The following is a 19,235-nucleotide window of genomic DNA, read 5'->3' on the forward strand; positions in this document are numbered from 1 at the left end:
CAAATATGTCAAACCGGAGACTCTGTTACAGCTAAAACATAGGTTCACCAAGCTGAGGAAGCACAGTGTTGCTTTTCCTGTCTACAGCCAAAATGGTGTTGCTTGTTGGTGTAATTTATTTGGAATAAAAAGACAAACTTGTTATTATACTATAAAAAGCATAAATGTTGCACTTTAACTTGTAGGTGCTAAACCCAAGAGATCTTCAGCGTTGTTCCCGGAGTAAACTTGAGGTCATTAGACTCTGTGGTGAAAAACTGCCTGGCTCTTTGTCTAAGTTGTAAGTTTCAGACTCTTTGCTTACTCTCAGCACATCAAAGAGTCAAGAGAAGAAGACTGCTAACAAAGTCCAACATAGAACGAAGTAAAGAAACAAGAAAGATGATCTACAGCAGATGGTTGTAATGTTTTGAGTTACATAAACAGGAATTAGATGCAGGGATTCAGGGCAAGTTTTGGTTTAAATCTTATTACTGGACTTGAAATTAAATAAAGTGACAAATAAATCTTTTTTGGGGCATTATTGTGAAAGCTTCAGTACTTTTCTTTATGCTTAAAAGTTGCTTCAACTTTGAAGCTTTTAAATTGTGACTGAGGGTTTTAGATGCTGCTTTTGTTTTAAAGTGATTTAAAGTGATGTCCTGGGTAGACAGTTGGCATCACATTTAATCTATTATTTGCTCCAAGGAAACCTAGACACAATAGTCTTATATATTACCAATAAATTCAGTTTTGCTTCTATAAACACACAATATATCTTGTAAAAATATGCCAGACGCAATTTCCATTTAGCTTTCATACAGTAAAATAGTTCAACATGACACATTTCTTTTTAGTAGCACTTGTAGTTTACAAAACATCAAATAAACATAGAAATACTACACATACAAGACTGATTTACACAATACGTGTACTTTTTGTTTATTTGTGTATTTTTTTGTTTTGTTTTAATGTATACTTTTTCAAATGTTTGTAAAAAAAAAAGAGATGATGTCATAATGGTAGAAATTTTATTTTGTTTTCTACCAGTTTCTCAGTTGATGTGAAAATGGTTTGACCTTAAAAACCTGCATCAAATTGGTAAAAAAGCTCGTCAGAAAAAACCTGGAACAGTGAAAATTGAGAGGATTAGCTAAGCTTTTCACTTTTTGCAAGTAGAAAATAACTGCAACAACCCTGTGATTTGACTAGAGGAGATAGATCTAATTTCTTTTAAGTGTTTTGCCAAGAAATTAATTTGGATTCGACTAGAGTTGTGCACTAATGAACACCTTAGTAATATAAAATCACTACTAAATAAACATGATTTAAACAACCAACGTGCTTTATGACTATTTACATAATGAATTTATTAAAATATAAAAATTTTCATTGTTCTTAAATCCAACATACAAAAATAATCATCATTTCCTCTCTTCATTAAAATTTTATTCTATTCACATAAGATCATATTTTCCTATTTAAACATGTAATTTAGGTTTAATTTTTTAACTAGATGTTTTTTTTGACACATTATTAAGATGAACCAAATGCAAGTGTTACAAAAAAGACAGATGAAAATTAAACTTATTGTTTGCTCTAAAGCTGAGTCACACCAAAGAGGAGGACTTCGTCTGAAACAAATTGATGCTGTCAAAGACAAAGGATGCATGGATGAATGGACAAATACATAAATAACTGCTGAACACAACTCTTATGCTCCAATTAACTGTGCCATATTTTCTTGACGATACTGAAGCATTTTTTAATTGAGAAAGATCAAAAAAAGAAATTGCAAGTGGTTATACAGTATATACTACTACATTGTGGTTCACAGTAAGGTCTGAAACAACTCATTATGAGTTTCAGATGGATTGAAAAGTATGCATAAGAAAAATGAAACCTGCAGTTAAAGACATTACTAAAAATATATTTAAATAGTTTATGAAAACAAAGTTCAATGTTCTTTTATATTGCTAAAAAATGATGGAAGTGTGGTTCCTCTATGAAGTAGAAAAAGATGCTAATTAAAATTTGAACAGTGTGATGTGCAATGTGTAATTTCAGATGAAATATTGCTCTACCAACCTCAAACATACAGAGATGGAAAATTTTACACATAAAACTGTAGTCAAACATGATGGAGGGCCTCTGAGAAGATTTATTTTCAAGTTTCTTCTTTAGATTTTGACTGGAACTTTCCAATATATGAATATGCTATAATCTAAACCACTCCATTAAGCTCTGTCTATTCTTCCATCAGCTCTGACCAGCTTCTCTGTTTCTACTGAATAAAAACATCCCAATAACATGACGTGGCCTGGCATTATTTTTTTTTACAGCAAAGGTGTATTCAGAATAATGCAGCATTTTGCATGTAGGCTAAAGTTGTTTGCTTTGGTCTCATCTGAACAAAGTACTGTTTTTCTGATTGCTATGTTCTCTATATAACACATATTAAATGTTCTGTTGACACCTGACCTTTGAGTCTCCACATGTCCTCCAGAGATACCATGAGCATTTTGACCTTTCCACTGTTGCTCTTCTTGCCAAGTCAGTCAGCTTAGCTGCACAAACCTAACTATAGGCTGTTTATTAATTAGATGAATTTCAAAGGCAATTTTTTGCAAATTATTTTTTTGAGAAAGGCACGCTGGGGCACACCGCTTTACTTTTCAGTATTAAAAGTCATGTGTCATTTTTACTTCCACTTGACATTTATGCACTACATTTTTGTTTATTATATGCAAATCACAATAAAATTACCGGTACACAGAAGTTTGTGGATGTGAGAAAAAGTGAAAAAGTAAAGGGATACTGATACTTTTGAAAGGCAGTTTCTCACACCGTCAGTTTGCGTTTATACTGAAAATGAACAGCAGAGAGCGCTGTGTTTTTGATAAACACGTCACGCTTCACGGAGGTCTCGCTCTCGCGGTAGCTGCGCTCCAGCACCGGCGGCGATATTCAGGGAGGAGATGGCGGCCAGAGGGGGATTTCAGTCAACACCGACTGCTGGTGGCGGTGGAGCAATGGGACCTGGGCCACCGGTACCAGGCGCAGCGCCAGGTATGGGACCTGGGACTCCCTCTGGAAGAATGGGACCGACGTCAGGCGCACAGAACCACATGTACCGCTCTCCGATGCCCGGGCCTGGGTACCCGGTGAGTTATCGCTCCATCAGTCCGCTAGAACAAAGCCGCTCACCGTTGCTTTGTCACAAGTGGCTAACACTATCCGCAGAAACAGTTCAAAGCGCAGTTACCACTACCTAACGGATGGAGTCAGCCGATGACTTATTTTAATCACTCACTTTGAGTTATGGTCGGAGTTTCCAGTTTGAATTTGTTCCCCTGCAGTTTGCTAACATTAAAGTTAGCTCAGTCCCAACTGGCCTTTAGCTTAGCTTGCTAACGTTGCTAACTGCGCTTCGGTCATTTTTTTCCCATTCTCGCTCAGTATTTTTCACAAAGGGACTCAAGCAATATAAAATTTGCCCTGAAAGTAAGTTTAGCGTTTTAACATCTTGCTTTGATGAGGCGTGGCTGTGTGATACACAGAAGTTTTAACCTCAAAACTACTTTTGAGTTAAAAGCGTCCACTGAAATCAGGACTTTTACAAACCAGATTTCCGATAAGAAAAGTTCAGAAGAGGGTCAAACTAGTTGAGTATTTTCTGTTTTTGGTTGATATGGGATAAATTGACGATGCTCTCTGGGGAACATTTTGTATACGTGGATGGGTTTTAGTCTTAGTGAGCTGTAAAATGTCTGTTCATCTTATTGGAATTTGTATGTAATTATCTATCATCATCTCCCCTAAACATCTGCATCACTTTAAACTTGAAAATTAGTTTACTTTTTAACTTCTGCATATAATCATGACTGCGCAGTTAATCTGTACCATTAAAATAACATTTAATGGTTGATTAAGAAACATTGTTTTAATGAAATGGGTTGCTACTATCTACAACCATCTGGTATTTCCTCATTATCATTAATTCACCAGACATATTTGGAAGCAAACAAACATTTGTTTATTTTGGACGTTTAGCAGTGCACACATTGTGTCAAAGGAATATTACATGTTCTGCCAGCCTATTATAATATAATCATTGCATTATGCGACATCTGTAGATGCATTACTATTTCATATGTATATTCTAGCCATTATGTGCCCAAAACACGTTTTTATAAAAGTTACCAACTGCAGTGTGAACCATTGTATGTTAATTTATTTCTCTTTGTAGTTAAGTATTTATAAAAATTATGGTGTTAATAATTAAAATAAAATCTCAAGCAGAATTTAATTTAATATTGTGTTGAGAAAATGTTGTTTTACAGCCATTTTCTATGGTTCTGATTCCAGCGGTCCACGGAATATGATTTTATTTTTAGTATCATAATGACATACCTTAACAGACCACAAGTAGATGATGGAATATTACTTTAAAACTTGCTGTTTTTTAAAGAAGAGACAAGATGTCCTAAGGCTTATGTGAATTGACACTGCGTTCACACAGAAGGTCGTGATCCTCTACTCCAATATTTTTATTTCATTATTTATTCTTTGCACATGCTACTAATAAAATGCAATTGTAATCAGACTTCTGTTTGAACAGTTCATAACCCATAGCGACCTGCATACGCAGATGCTTCCATCTGTCGATTAATGTTAAAGTTATTTAGCAATGGGAGCCAACAAGATTGTCAAGATCATAACAAGACCATTATGGATGTGGAGTCGGACTATGGGTGATGTGATTGTGATGTGATGCCTTCACTGACAAAGACTTCTTTCATGAGTTCATAATTATAACTTTCAGCCACTTTTTACATCCAGATTTGCAGCGTTCTTCTGGTGCAGAATTATGACGCGTCTCGCTTCAACGACGTTAAGATCTAATAAAATACGGCATGACAGTTCAGACTTTGAATGCTTTGAAAACTATTGGATATGTCTCTGATTTAGTATCCTATATGGAAGTGACACAAATCAGGTTATTTTTTTTGGTTGGAAAGAAATCACAGTTGCATATTGGCAAAATAAATTGTGCTTGGGGCAAATTTCACTGCATTTGCCTGCTGTTAGAACATCAGCATGGTGGTTCAACCACACCTGCATTTTAGCAAAGATGGCATTTCAGCTCTCCATATCTTGAAATAGAAATTTGCATACAATGATTGCATTAACTTCAATGTAATTAAAGTATTTCATAAGTGTTTTGTCCAGCGTTAAACTTTACAATTACATACGGTTGGGTGAAAACTTATTTGTTACGAGGCCTGTTGCAATAAATTAATTAATCGCATGATAAATTGAAACAAGCTCAATAATTTCCTTTTTTGTGATTGATTGTATTTCTTCTTCTCTCTCTCTTTCTACCAAAAACTGAATGACAAAACCTTTCAGTCTCAACTGGCACTTTTCTTGAAAGACAGCTGTCTACAGAAACTTCATAGCTCATTTTATTTGTTGTTTTTGTATATTGATTTTGGAAATTTAAAATGTCTTCCAGTTCAAGTGTTAAATCATAACACTTAAAGCTTATTGATCTCTGATAATGTGTTCTTTCATTATTATCAGCATTATATTCCTTGAGGAATATTATTGTTTATCGTAATAACCTCTGGAATGATTGTCATTCCAGTCACTGTCCAGCAAAATCTATTGTATTAGAATTAATTGAAAATGATCTCCATATGAATATGACAGACCTACAAAACATAATCACTATTTTTAAAAGCTCAGTTGTATAACAGAAGAGTTGGCTGGTTTTCTTTTGTCTTATCACATTATTAGAGTCAGACTGAAACTGAGTAATGGCAGACATGTTTTCTGTAAGCTGATAATACATGTGTTGCTTAGTGATCGGCTTTACATGAGAGGTTAGTGTTTGTATTTTTTAATGTATGCCCTTCATATTGTCACTACACACAGCTTTAAATCATACCCTCATGGTCGCAGTGATTCATGGTTAGATAGCTTCTTTTATATCTTCTAGATTATAGATTTTCCTTTTGCTAGTGGTATTGTGTCTTAATTCAAAGCCATAATGCTGCTTGATATGGTACAAATAGTGATGATTAGGATGATAAATCCCTTATTGGTGGTTTGCAGAATGCTGTCAGTGTGGAGCACAATTCAGAGAAAAGATGCTGCATCTCTCTCTTTTTTTTCCTCCAGCGTCCTTGGCTGCTTTCACTCACACAGGCAGCCTTTCACAACACAGTGGGGGGAAAAAAGGAGAGGATTCTTGTTCTGAATGCTTCACATCACTAGTTGTTCCCAGGCAATGCAAGGTCGTACTGATGCACAGTGTAAAAAGCACTAAATGAAAGCCATGCAGTCTCCCTCTGCCTACTCATAAGTGTTGTGTGGAAAAGACAGAGCCTATATTGTTGAAGTCGGGCACTTTTCCTCCCTTCCAGCACGGCTTGAGGAAGGTGTGTTTTGCTCTCATCTGTCCCATTTGCTGGACTTACTGCTGGAGGAAAAGCTGCAGTCAGCGTCTCGTGGTTTATCTTCTCTCTTCTGCACTCATGCAGTCAAACACAAGAAGTCGTCTGTTTGAGTTTCTAGCACATGGCTTGGTGAGTTGACTGAAGTTGTTACTCTGTATTTGCCTGTCAGGGAGGCATGGGAAGAATTTGCTTGTCTGGTGAAACCTACACACACCCAGTATGTTTCCTTAATGTTCACTACTACTTTTGGGTTTTACGAATTCTATAATATTTGCACTAATGTATAAACCTTGTAGGTATCTTTAAAGTTTATTGTGCATGCATTTATGTTGTTGCTATGTGAACAACTATGTACTTCATAACAGTATTATTTATTAAAAGGAACTAATAGTGAAGCTAAATTGTCATTTTGACACTGGAAATATGCTGTGTGTTCTTTGCAGTCGTAGCAGGAACTTTTGTATGGACATTTTATTGATTATTATTTGCAGACATAATAATTTTTTTAATGGGAGAGTTATGCTGATGTACCAATATTTCCCTAAATACTCATTTATCCTTTTTGACTGAAGATGTAATATTTGGGATTAACATTTTGAAAATATGACTGCTGAATGTGCTAAAACCAAAACACCTAGATGCTGGAGTCCTAGCAAAAATGTTATGATTTTTTTTTAGGTGATAAATTTACATAATCAGATATTGAGGATTAAATTGGAGAAAACTGTTTATTATTTGTACTGGGAATACACAATATATGGGCTTTAACATTGGTTACAATTGATGTTGCTAATACTCTAATGTCCATCTGTTTATCATAAGTAAAATGGGTTGATATTGATAACTAATGTTGTTTTCAATCTCACTGCCTTTGTGGTATTGTGTGGTCATGTGATAGTGTTGCAGTACAAAATTGTTGGGTTTTTAACTGAAACCAAGAATATCAGTGGAGTTGTGGATTTTTTTATGGTGTCAAATGAGTAGAGAAATGTGTATTATATCTGTAAATATCGGTTATCAGTCATAACAGCCTTGAAATGTTGTGCATAGTGGCACATAATAATATTGAATATCAATATTGAATCAAATTTTCATATTTACAGATCACTAATTTGTATTGTCATAACCAATTTTAAGGCCTGGAAATATATTTTTTTATTGTACATGGGGTGCATCAATAAATTGGCTCCCATTTCCTTGATTTTGGTTGATTTGTAGATATTTTCCAGGCAAAAATATTGGTTTCAGCCAAAATCTGAATCGGTAGTCCACATGAAAAGAAGCTTAATAAAAGAGCTTATTATTATAATTTGGTGTTTTTGTCTTTTTCATTGCTACATTTGCAAGTCTATTATTTACTGATTACTGTTGGTACTTCTATTAGTAGTTCCATTAAAATCAGCACATTTGCTTTAGTTATCACTTTGCTTAAGCAAACTAATACTGCAGTGATTCAAACAATTATTCAACAATTATTTGCTCCTAATGTTTGCCAGCCTGCCAGTATTTAAGTAAAAGGGGAAACATGAAACATCTGTTGCAGTGTTTTAAAGATTTTAAAAGATCCTGAGTAAACAATGACAGGCTGGATTAAGCAGATGTTTGATGATGAGTAAAATACTTGATATCACACACTAAACGTCTGTACCTGATGAGAGATAACAGACTGCATGATTTGTCAAAGGAACTGAAACCAACAGAACACAAAACTATCGTTTGCTAAACTACTAACAATTTAGTAGTTTAGAAAACATTTTGCCAACTACTATTAAAACTAAGATGAAGACAAAAAAGGATGACAATTTTGCCTTTTAGTAGTATATTCATTTTTTTATTTATTTTTTTTACAAATTCTGTATTCAGAAAATTACATTTAAATACAAAAATGACTCGTGCATTTTAAATGATCTTTCAGTTTAATGTTTATGTCTAAAAAGTTACAAAAACCTCAACACTATGCAGACGTTTTAAACTATCCTATATAACTGACTTGCTTCCTTCCTGTAAACTCTAAATATTGGGTTGATTTCCATTTAAATTTCAAACATTAATCTTAAAACCATTAATTTTCCTTCTTATAACAAGCTCCTGTGTGTTTACATTGATGTTGTCCACAGTGGGTTTACTCTCTCCGCTTCTCGTCAGCTGTTGACAGCCTGTTAGTTGGGTCGATAATTACTTCATATTTACCAACCGCATCCAGATTCAACTCAGAAACTTCAGACGTGCTTGATTGACTGCGACTGAGATGAAGTTCAGTCTCTTCCCCTCGCACCACTTAAAGATTTAAATCTTTCCTTTTGTCACAGTGTCAGATTTTTATGCCAACTAGCCATGGCAGACTGGTGCTTTCTTTACCCAACTGAAAATTATGGCTAAAATCTAAGGGAAGAAAAATGTGTCCTCAGCTTAACTGGATGTTTCCTTTACTGCCAAGAGAGTTTACATCTCCAAAGAATAGATTACAAGGTTTTGTAAATCCTGTATCTCCAATTAAATCACTGCATTAAAAATTTTTTTGTCACATTTGGTGAGTGAAAATAATTGAGCACCTCACATCTACAACACTTTGCAAAAATGGAGACTGTTTTTCTACCAGCCTGGGTATGAAAATAAAAGTAAGAAATACAACAGGAGTTCATGTTTAACACCTGAAAACCTTCTTTTCATTCATTATTTCTGGTGAAATTCAGCAACATTTTTTAACGATCTGCTTTGTGTTTTGTCTGTAGAGACCGGGCATGCCCCCATCCAGCCGTATGACCCCGCAAGGCCCCGCCATGGGCCCACCGGGTTACGGCAGCAGCCCCGTGTCTCGCCCTGGGATGCCCGGCGTGATGGACCCGTCCCGAAAAAGACCCGCTCCTCAGCAGATCCAGCAGGTTCAGCAACAGCAGAACCGCAACCAGCAGTGAGTTCCTCAGCTTTCTCGATTGAGCCGTGCAGGAAGCAAAAAGATCGATGCCGAGAGCTGGAGTTTAATTATCTCCATTATAGCATTAATACTTAAAAATGTTTTAAATTTTACCAGCAGGGCAGATATCTGTTTATGCAAACAATCATTGTTTCTCGCAATGACTTATTCAACAAGAATGAAAAACTATTATAAAAGGAAGTAAAAAACAAACTTTTAAAAATGTTATTTGATGGGTGAACAGAAAATCTTCCTCTGATGAAACTCTGTGTTAAACTGTTCATCAGTTTTGCTAAGCAGTTTTTGTTTGTTGAGTTGTTTAGACCACACCAGATAGCCGGTGATCAATTCCAAAGCTAATGATCAAATTGCACATTGGTCCAACCATTCAGATTTTATATAACACACCTCGAAGTTTATTTTTAGTCAGTAAGCCTAGATGAAGTGGCTTTGTTTAAATTGGAAGGCAGATGGAAAATGTTTGTCTTTCATGTATATGTTTAATTTAGTATGTTTGCAGCTGCAGGATTTAAATGGCTGCAGCAGTTTTGATTCAATTCCAGTCTAAATGAAGAATTTAATTATGGTGGTAATGCTTGGACTCTTTTCTCTGTGTGTGCGGGGGGGCGGGGGTATTTTTGGTCTCTTTATGATGAGAGATCTCAGATTAAAGCGAACTTGCACTCATCCATTTTTTTATTTGCTTTTTACAGCACAAAGAAGAAGAAAATGGCTGATAAAATTCTACCTCAGAGGGTGAGTATTTACTTTGTGGAAATTAAATGAATTATGAACTTTTCCAACTAAACTCTTATTTGCCCTATGCTGTTTTGAAAAGGTTTAGTTATAATGTAGGTCAGTACAGTTGATATAACATGGTTAAGATTTTTGACAGTACCATTTAAACATGATGGTGTACCACAAAAAATGCTAGTTTATTTTTTTGTATATCCGTTTTTGCAATATTCGCTCAGTTGAAAAGGGTACATCTTAATAAAACAAAAAATGCTTCAAATTTTATTTAAAGCTTTCGACTTGATGCTTTACTGGCCTGGTTTGTCATCCACTGTTCTGTACTTCTGTTCACTTTGAAAATTGTAGTTGTTGTGACATGGTTTGTCTGTAATTCCAGTTTTGGTTCTCCTGAGCAGAAAATTTTCTGTCTTTTTCTTAGCTTCTTAAAATGGATATATCATACTTTAATATTCTTCATTTTTCCATTTAATTCATAAAGTTGTTGTCAACATAAAGTGGGACTGCAGTGCTTTGGCATCAATCATTATTGAAGCTGCACAGGCTGTTCTGAGGCTCATATAAGAGCAACTCCTGCTGGTGCTGTCTTTTTAAATACACCCCATTCTGCCATTTCTGTAGTTTGATTCATGTCTAAAATAAAGTATATTGTCGTTTTAGCATTATTTGCGTCTTGCCGCTTTGCTGCATCCGTCGTTTCCATAGACAGAAGGAACTGACCGCTTAAACGGAAGTCTTTCAGCAAATCCTTCTTAATACCAATGGAGGCTGAAACACTCATCCTTGAAGTGCTTCATGCAAGCAAAGAGAACTTCAGAAAATGTAACTAGGAATAAAGAAAATTGAACAATATGGCCCAAATAGAATATAAATATCTACGCAGTTGTGAGAGAGACTCTGTTAAACCTTTCTGCACTCCTAGAGACTCCAAGTACACAACAAAATGTATTTAAGCGATTTTAAAAAGTCGATTTTTGCATGATGTGCTCCCTTTAGGCTTGAAGTGTCGTCCTTGTTTGTTTGGTCCTAGATCAGAGAGCTGGTCCCAGAGTCTCAGGCTTACATGGATCTTCTGGCTTTTGAGAGGAAGCTGGATCAGACCATCATGCGCAAACGGCTCGACATTCAGGAGGCCCTAAAAAGGCCTATAAAGGTATTTTCTCTTAAACTCTATGGCCTTCTAACTAATCAGTTATTATTCAGTAAATGCTTTGGCTTTCAAGTTGTTTTCACAATACTGTTTATGCTCATGTGGGTTTATTTTATGATGATCTCCTTGTGGAAGCTCTTTGGATATCATGTTTAAAGAAAGTGTTGGTGCCATTGTAAAGCTGTCAAACCTGTCTTACAAATATAGCTCTATACTGACTGTCCTTCCTGTGTTTACTTTCTGTAAAGCGTTACACACTTTATTTTTAATCAAGCTGACTGTTTATGTAATTACAAAAACATAAAGTGAATGTTTTCTTGCATGGTTCTACAGCAAAAGAGAAAGCTCCGGATCTTTATATCCAACACCTTCAATCCTGCAAAGCCTGATGCTGAGGATGGAGAAGGCACAGTTGCATCATGGGAGCTGCGTGTTGAAGGGCGACTATTAGAAGATGTAAACTGTTACACTAATATACACTTGAATTTTGATTTTATACAATTCAATTCTCTTTAAAACAAATGTGTAAATTGCTGTTTCAACCTGTTTGCAGACTGCTGTGTCCAAGTATGAAGCTACCAAACAAAAAAGAAAGTTCTCCTCCTTCTTTAAGTCACTTGTGATCGAATTGGATAAAGACCTGTATGGACCAGATAATCACCTTGTGGAAGTACGACGGATTCCTTCATTTACTGATCTGCTTGTGTCTTTGTCTTTTTTTTTTGTTTGTTTTATTCTTCCATATGATTGTTTTTAGAAAAGTAGATTATATGATTGTGAAATCAAGTGTTTTCAGGGTATTCACACATCCTTAAAAAGTCTTAAGTTAATTTATCTAAAATGAACTTTAGATAAATGCTTTAATTTAAAATGTCTTAAATTAAATTCCCAGGGCTTAACTATTTAATCTCATACATTCTATGTATTTTTTTTTTCTCCTGGGATTTTTTTTGTCAGGCAAAAATTTGAATCGCACTCAGACATCGTCATCGCATTCATGACTTGAGAAGGCTGAAGCTACTGCTAACTAATTGCCAATATAGCCTTTCTTGCTAAGTAGCTAGCATTTTTGCATGAGTGCAAGTTTATCGCCATTTGCCTGGAAATGTAGGTGTTAAATGTTTCTGTGGAAATGTAGGTCTAAATTCCATCCATAATTCACTTAAAAAGTTTGTGAAACATACAGAAATTCTGGTCTTGCTACAGTAGGAATTGAATATTGTTAAATATAAGATATCCTAAAATGTTGTGTGCATTATCTTAGTGGCACAGGACGGCCACTACCCAGGAGACGGATGGTTTCCAGGTGAAGAGGCCCGGTGATGTGGGAGTTCGCTGCACCGTCCTGCTCATGCTGGATTACCAGGTGTGTTTTTGTTTTGCTGGAGTTATTTAAAGCCCGGTCCATTTTGCTTTAAATGACCTTGTGTTTGATCATTGTTTCAGCCTCCCCAGTTCAAGCTGGACCCCCGACTGGCCCGTATGTTGGGTATCCACACTCAGACCAGACCTGTCATCATCCAGGCTTTGTGGCAGTACGTCAAAACACACAAACTCCAAGATCCGCATGAGCGCGAGTTCATCAACTGTGACAAATACCTCCAGCAAGTGAGTAGATAACTTCTGCACTTATTGTCCTACTTAGCACTGATTTTAATATGTCCAATAAAACCTGTGTGATCATGATGCTGATGTGTCGGAGTGGATCTGGTTCTTGTCTTTTCGTTGTTTACAGTCTGACTCTCTTTCTCTGTGTCCTTGTACGGCTGTAGTTTTGTTGGTGTCCTTCTGGTTTCCCAGGAATTTCGGCACAAGTTCTTTGCCAAGATAAACAACCTAAAAAGGATTTATTTTACTTTCCATGTGTGAAATGTATGATGTTTATATAGAATATGCTTTCATTTGTTTCAACTACAACAATGGAGCTTAGAGATGTTGAAAAGAGCATAGAAATATTTAGAACTCTCATTCCTTTTTAAGAAACAGCAGCAGGGATTACAAGTTTGCCATTATAGATAAAACTTACAGAATATTCTTGATGTAAACAAATATTTTGCTTCGTGTCTGTTGCTTAGTCAATGCTTGATTCAGCCAAACAGCTGTTGGAATCTGAAACTTGTGAATACTTTGAAATAACTGGAGTTTTTTACTTTGAAATAATTGGAGGGTTTTTTTTTCCCTCTTTAGATTTTTGAAACTCAGCGAATGAAGTTTTCCGAAATCCCACAGCGCCTGCATGCTCTGCTGATGCCTCCAGAACCAATCATCATCAACCATGTGATCAGGTAAGGCTATGAATACAAGAGGCAGAAGTTCCATGTGAATTTGATGTGTTTTAATGAATTTAAACAATGCCTGTTAAGTTTATTCAGACTTAATTTAAAAAGCCTGGCACTATTTACTGTAGTTATGTCTTGGGTCAATATTTTAGTGCCACATATTTTTATTCATAAAAATGTCACATATCCTAAACAATATTAGGACAACACCAATACTCGACATAAATGTTAAATGTGATATTTTTTGTGATTTCCTGTTTTTTTTATATCACTTGATTTCTGCATGAGTTTCAGCATTTCTGTGTAAGTTTTGTCTATGAAGGACAGTTTGAGTTAACCGTCGGACAAATATATCACAGGCATGCACAGCATGAAATCATGGGCCTTGAAGTACAATCGCTGACCACAATTACATCCAAACAGTCGTTTGCAACTGTTATTGTGTAAATATTGATGCTGCGCTGACAACCATGTTTGAGTTTACTGTGCAGAAGTAAGCTCAGATGTTTTCTGAAGTTATTTGAATTTGTTTGTCTTGTTAAACACATTTAAAAACGTTTTCCAAACAAAATGGCAAATCAAAGTAAGAAGGATTGGAAGAAAATCCTTTTTTTTTTTGTAAGTACTGGTTGGAAAGGGTGAAATCCAGAGTTGATGGGGAATATTTCTCATCAGTGTGGATCCCAATGATCAAAAGAAGACTGCTTGCTATGACATTGATGTGGAGGTGGATGACACGCTGAAGACACAGATGAACTCATTCCTGCTCTCCACAGCAAGTCAGCAGGAAATAGCAGGATTGGATAACAAGGTGAGAACCTCGACCCGAGAGTCTAGCAGCTTTCTGAGGCAATTCCTAGTTTATACTCTGTCTGGGTGTTTTCTGAAGGAATTGTGCGGAAGTATTTTCATGTTTTTACAGATAATATCAAATAGTATTTAGGGTTTTAGTCAGTTTTGAACTCCACTGAGCATCTATTTTTTAAGATTCAGAGTTCTCTCTTTGTTTGTTTTTTTTATTATTCCTAAGGCAGATTTCAGTTCATTTAATTCAAAGAAAACAAGTGAAATTAGAGTTACACCAATTAATCAGCCCTGATTTTCTTAATTTGGGCAATTGGCGAATACTTGCATGTGAAACTGATGTTATCCATTAAACTAATTTACATTTTAACAGCTATTTTCTTATTGCACTACAAGAAAACCTAAAAGTCAGGACACTTTATTGGTGATTTTTAAGATTGTCCTCACCTGACCTCAAACCTTGTGATTCTGATAAGCAAAATGCTGCTGTGCAGTTAATTTTCGGTGAGAGGCTTTGTTTTTAAGATGAGAAAAATTGGAGGAACTGAATGTATTTTTTAGTTATTTTAGTAGTTTGAACATTAATGAAAAGCTCTAAACTTTTCATTATATTTGAGAACACTACATCATGTGCAGGTAAGACAGGTTTGCATTGTAGTAAAATAAGACCAAAACATTAACCTTCTGACACCTGACAGTGTCGGTTATTTAAAAAGTAAAATTACTATCGACCAAACAAAGATATTTTAAAGATCTGTGATCGTCCAGATAACAGCAGTCGGTGCACCAGTAAATGAAACCTTTTTTCGTTTACTTTTTTTTTTACCTTGTTGTCAAACAAGTTTTCATTTACCTGAACCATCTCTGCACATTTGCATGTGCAATTTTCACATGAAGGAATTGTGAAAATTGCTATTCCTCCTGCCTGACTTCCTGCTAGCAGTCATTACCTTGACAGTGAGGCCTGTAATCACACTGATGAGGCCTAAAGCTGTCCTGCTGAAGGACGTCCCCCTGGCCAGTCTTTGTTCTGAGACAGCTTAATGATGTAAATATACAGGAAAGTCTTTTACTATTTAAGGGTTTCGCCAGTGATTTTCTTAAGTTACTTTGACTTTGGTGAGGATTGCTTATTCCTGTGAGACTCAGCCTTTATTTGCCCAAAATTTAACAACGTTCCCAAGGCTTTTTTCTGTATCTGTTGGCATGTTGCCATCACCTACAGGCCACAGGAACAGTTCAGGACCGTCAGTAGAAGTTTTCTCACGTTACAGGAAACAAATCAAAATGTTCAGTCCTACTAACTTGTGCGGAATCCCTTAAAAATGTAAGGTTCTGTTTATGTTATATTTTAAGCTTGTATCTAAAGGTGCATTACAGATTAAAATAGTGACAACAACCACTCTGAGAGAGATTTATCAGCCTTCCTACCTCTCATAAAAAAAGCCCAGAACACTTTGGAGACACCTCTTCCAGGGTTTTCCTGATGCAGCGTTTTTGGATGAGTAAATTATTAAAGCAGCCCTTGTTCTCAGATAATCAGTGCTTCTGATATTCTGTTTGATTAGCGCTGATCAAATATGTACATTTATGATTACTTTAAAGAGATGAATGAACCCTCCCCTGTCAAATTTTCCTCAGATCCATGAAACTATTGAGACCATCAACCAGCTGAAAACCCAGAGGGAGTTCATGTTGAGTTTTGCCAGGGATCCTCAGGGCTTTATCAACGACTGGCTTCAGTCCCAGTGCAGGGACTTCAAGGTGAGTTTGTGTGTCATGACCTCAGACTGGCCGCTTATCTGTGCTTCAATGTTACAGCGAATACCGCGCAAGTTTAGCTACAGAAATCCTCCCTCGACTCTCTTCGGTTATTTTCCACGGAGGATATGACACATGATTGAATTCAGAAAAATATTTCTCTCTTCTGATGTTCTGAAGCATAGATATTGGTTATAATGTCAGGTTTTCAGATGAGTCCAAGCTGAGTAAGCCCTTCTGTGTGATTGTGCTATTCAGAATAAATTCCCTAAGGGCCCAAAAAGATGAAAACGCAGCACTGCCTGTTTCTGCACACAGGATGCATCACAAAAGTAAATTGGCTTGACTTATTGTTTTTCACCAATTACTGACTTTTTTTTCTTGACGGAACATATTTTTGCATTTAGATGTCTTCAAATAACATTTATTTCTGTATGAAAATATTCCATCTTTATTTTGTTTGTTTTTTTCTAGGCAGATTTGAGATTTGTCTTCAGGTGAAATCAGTGCAGCCTTAAAAAAAGGAAAACCTGCTCAGGAGGGTTCAGAGGCCAAACACCACATTTATCACCACAAACACATTTATCGTCTCTTTAAATGCAGCATCCCAGAAATAAACTGCGACCAGTTCCTAGTAACTGGAACATTGATCAATATATTTGATGCTGAGTTGCTTGATAATTTTGATGATAGTATTTTACATAATCTAATTTGTAGATTATGTAAACATCATGCAATCACTAGTGGGGTGACTGTATGATGTTTATATGGTGTAAAGCATTTTAAACTGCCTTGTTGCTGAAATGTGATGTGTAAATAATCTTGATTTGACTCGAGAACAAAAAGTGAATTTTTGCAGCACAGGAGGGTAATGCCGATTTAAAATAATATGAAAGCAGTCCTTCTAACGGAGACCATGTGCTTTTCATCAGCTGCAGTTCCTGTTGAGACAGAATCCTATTTAGTTATATAAATATATAATTTAGAATTTTTTCATTTCCAGACCATTACAGATGTTGTGGGAAACCCAGAAGAGGAGCGGAGAGCAGAGTTTTACTATCAGCCGTGGGCTCAGGAGGCCGTGTGTCGCTACTTCTACTCCAAAGTAATGTTTTAACAAATTTACTTAGTTTTAGTCTTTATTTCCTTCTACATTGATCCAAAATGCTTTAATGCATTCTTTCTGGTGACTTTTTTTTCTGGATTTAAAAACTTCTTTCAGGTCCAGCAGAGGCGGCAGGAGCTGGAACAGGCGCTTGGAATCAGGAACACTTGAAGAGGTTTTTCCCCACGAAACATCCCGTCAGGATGGAGATGGGCCAAGTTGTGCTGTTGGAGTTGATTAGTGTGTGTGTGTGGGTGTGTAGGCGTGCGTGTGTGTGTGTGTGTGTTCAAACTGAAGTCTGCAAATTTTTCGTTAAGACTCTGAAAGAATGGATGTCAAACGACTTTACTGTTAAATATGATGTTACTTTTTCTTTTTTTCATGCAGATTAACAATTAGGTTAGTTTCTGCTTTAGGTTTTATGTAAAGTTTTTTTTCCTACCACATTTCTCTGAGCACAGGTTTATTTTTCTGCTGCTTGGTTAGCTTTATCACATTCCTTTTGTATTTGGTACACTGACACAAACCCAGAGAGATGTTGGATTGTTCTTGGAAATTTTAAATGTAATATTTCCCGGGAAAAAATGTTGCGCCCGCTTTTGCGCCTTTGTTCTGTTGTATTGAGACTAAAAATGACCTTTTGCGCTCCTGACCAGCCTTCAGGTTTTTACCCCTGGAGGTAAATATTGATCGTGACTGTTTGTGATCAGTTGGGCTTCTTTGCTGCATATTGACCGTTTGTGTGTCACTTGGATTTTAGCTGTGTTGGTTTGTTTTGACAGCGCCACAGTCGGTGTGTGAGGCATTTTACGGCTCAGTGAATCGTGGGAGAACACTGTTGCATTACGACGGTTCTCTTTCTTTCTTTCTTTCTTTCTTTTTTTTAATGTTTCCTTTTAATATGAAGTTTAGTAATTTTTTTGCTATTAGTGATCCTTGTTTTAAAAATATGTATTACATCCATACTTGTCTTGTTAGATAATACAGATAATCATGAAAGTAGCTAGTATGGGTACCTCTAGTCTATTTAGTTTTGTAAATACTGAGCAAAAATAAAAACTTCAGATGGATATGAAGTTAACCTCTATCTTTGTCTTAAGTTTTTGTCTACTCGGATTGTTGCCACAGTATTTATATTAATCGACTAGACTGTCAGAGCAGTTATTTGGCTCTTTGTTGCTCAAATTCACTGAACCACCTCTCTTAACAGCAACATGCTTTCAAAATTATGTTGCCTGTCAAATTAACTTCACATATTTCACTAATATAAAGAGACACGGTGACTGAGGCCGATAAGACGCACTCTAGTTTCTTCCTGCAAATCGGGTTGTTTCCCCGTCGCAGGTTAAGAGTGTTGGGAACAAATTTGACTTGAGAGTTTTATTAATTCAAAGAATACACTAATGTGGGTTTGGGGCGGTGTGTGAGTTGGCCTCTGAGATGTAAAAACACTGAGTGGACAGTAGAGCTGTGTGAATCTGCAAACTTTTTTTCATGGACCAAACCTATTTTCTGTATGTTACTGTTATAATAAAGGATATGTAAAAAGTATTTGTCGTCTCTTGTTTTAAATAAGTCAAAATGTAATCACAATAAGATGTTTTAAGCTGACCTTCAATTTAAATATCTGCTAATAATTCACTTTGATTTTAGTTTGACCATCAGTTCAAATTAAATTTTTTTTCTTCTTTTTTGGAATTTCAATGGATCTTAATAAATAGAAATATCCTTTATTGTCCCACAGTGGTGGGATCCTTTATGGTCAAATACTATGATTTAGTTCATAGTGGAAATAAGTTGATATTTGGCTAACTGTCTGACCTTAATAAGCATGGCTGATAGAAAATTGACCTTTAAATTTGATCAGTTATATCTTTGGCATATTCTATTTGTAGAAACATGACGGAGTGGGCGCTCTTAGCAACAAACTGTCTTTGTCATAAATTTCTGTGGTAACCATGTCAACAAGAGAATGTAGGCAGTAGAAAGTAAAATTACTCAAACAAAGTAAAAGTTTCCGAACGCT

The 19,235-nt window shown here is 36.0% G+C and overlaps 1 protein-coding gene across 1 annotated transcript; it reads left to right on the plus strand.

The window, feature by feature from the left end:
- Window positions 1-2,907: 2,907 nt before the first annotated feature.
- On the plus strand, window positions 2,908-18,760 carry smarcd1 (SWI/SNF related, matrix associated, actin dependent regulator of chromatin, subfamily d, member 1). The gene is made up of 13 exons (XM_005807552.3): window positions 2,908-3,143; window positions 9,176-9,354; window positions 10,071-10,113; window positions 11,141-11,263; window positions 11,594-11,716; window positions 11,814-11,930; window positions 12,525-12,626; window positions 12,707-12,868; window positions 13,448-13,545; window positions 14,215-14,350; window positions 15,985-16,107; window positions 17,108-17,209; window positions 17,327-18,760. The coding sequence occupies exons 1-13, from the start codon at window positions 2,958-2,960 to the stop codon at window positions 17,378-17,380; spliced, it is 1,548 nt and encodes a 515-aa protein (XP_005807609.1). The 5' UTR covers window positions 2,908-2,957; the 3' UTR covers window positions 17,381-18,760.
- Window positions 18,761-19,235: the final 475 nt, after the last annotated feature.

This window comes from Xiphophorus maculatus, chromosome 20 (genome assembly GCF_002775205.1).
Source record: "Xiphophorus maculatus strain JP 163 A chromosome 20, X_maculatus-5.0-male, whole genome shotgun sequence".
NCBI classification, from domain to species: domain Eukaryota; kingdom Metazoa; phylum Chordata; class Actinopteri; order Cyprinodontiformes; family Poeciliidae; genus Xiphophorus; species Xiphophorus maculatus.

What these genes read in the sequence shown, in the direction of transcription:
- smarcd1 (XM_005807552.3), top strand. Translation starts at nt 2,958, where the DNA reads ATGGCGGCCAGAGGGGGATTTCAGTCAACACCGACTGCTGGTGGCGGT. An exon ending in TGCCCGGGCCTGGGTACCCG is followed by an intron (nt 3,144 to 9,175) that starts GTGAGTTATCGC and finishes TTTTGTCTGTAG; the next exon opens with AGACCGGGCATGCCCCCATC. An exon ending in TGCTCATGCTGGATTACCAG is followed by an intron (nt 12,627 to 12,706) that starts GTGTGTTTTTGT and finishes TCATTGTTTCAG; the next exon opens with CCTCCCCAGTTCAAGCTGGA.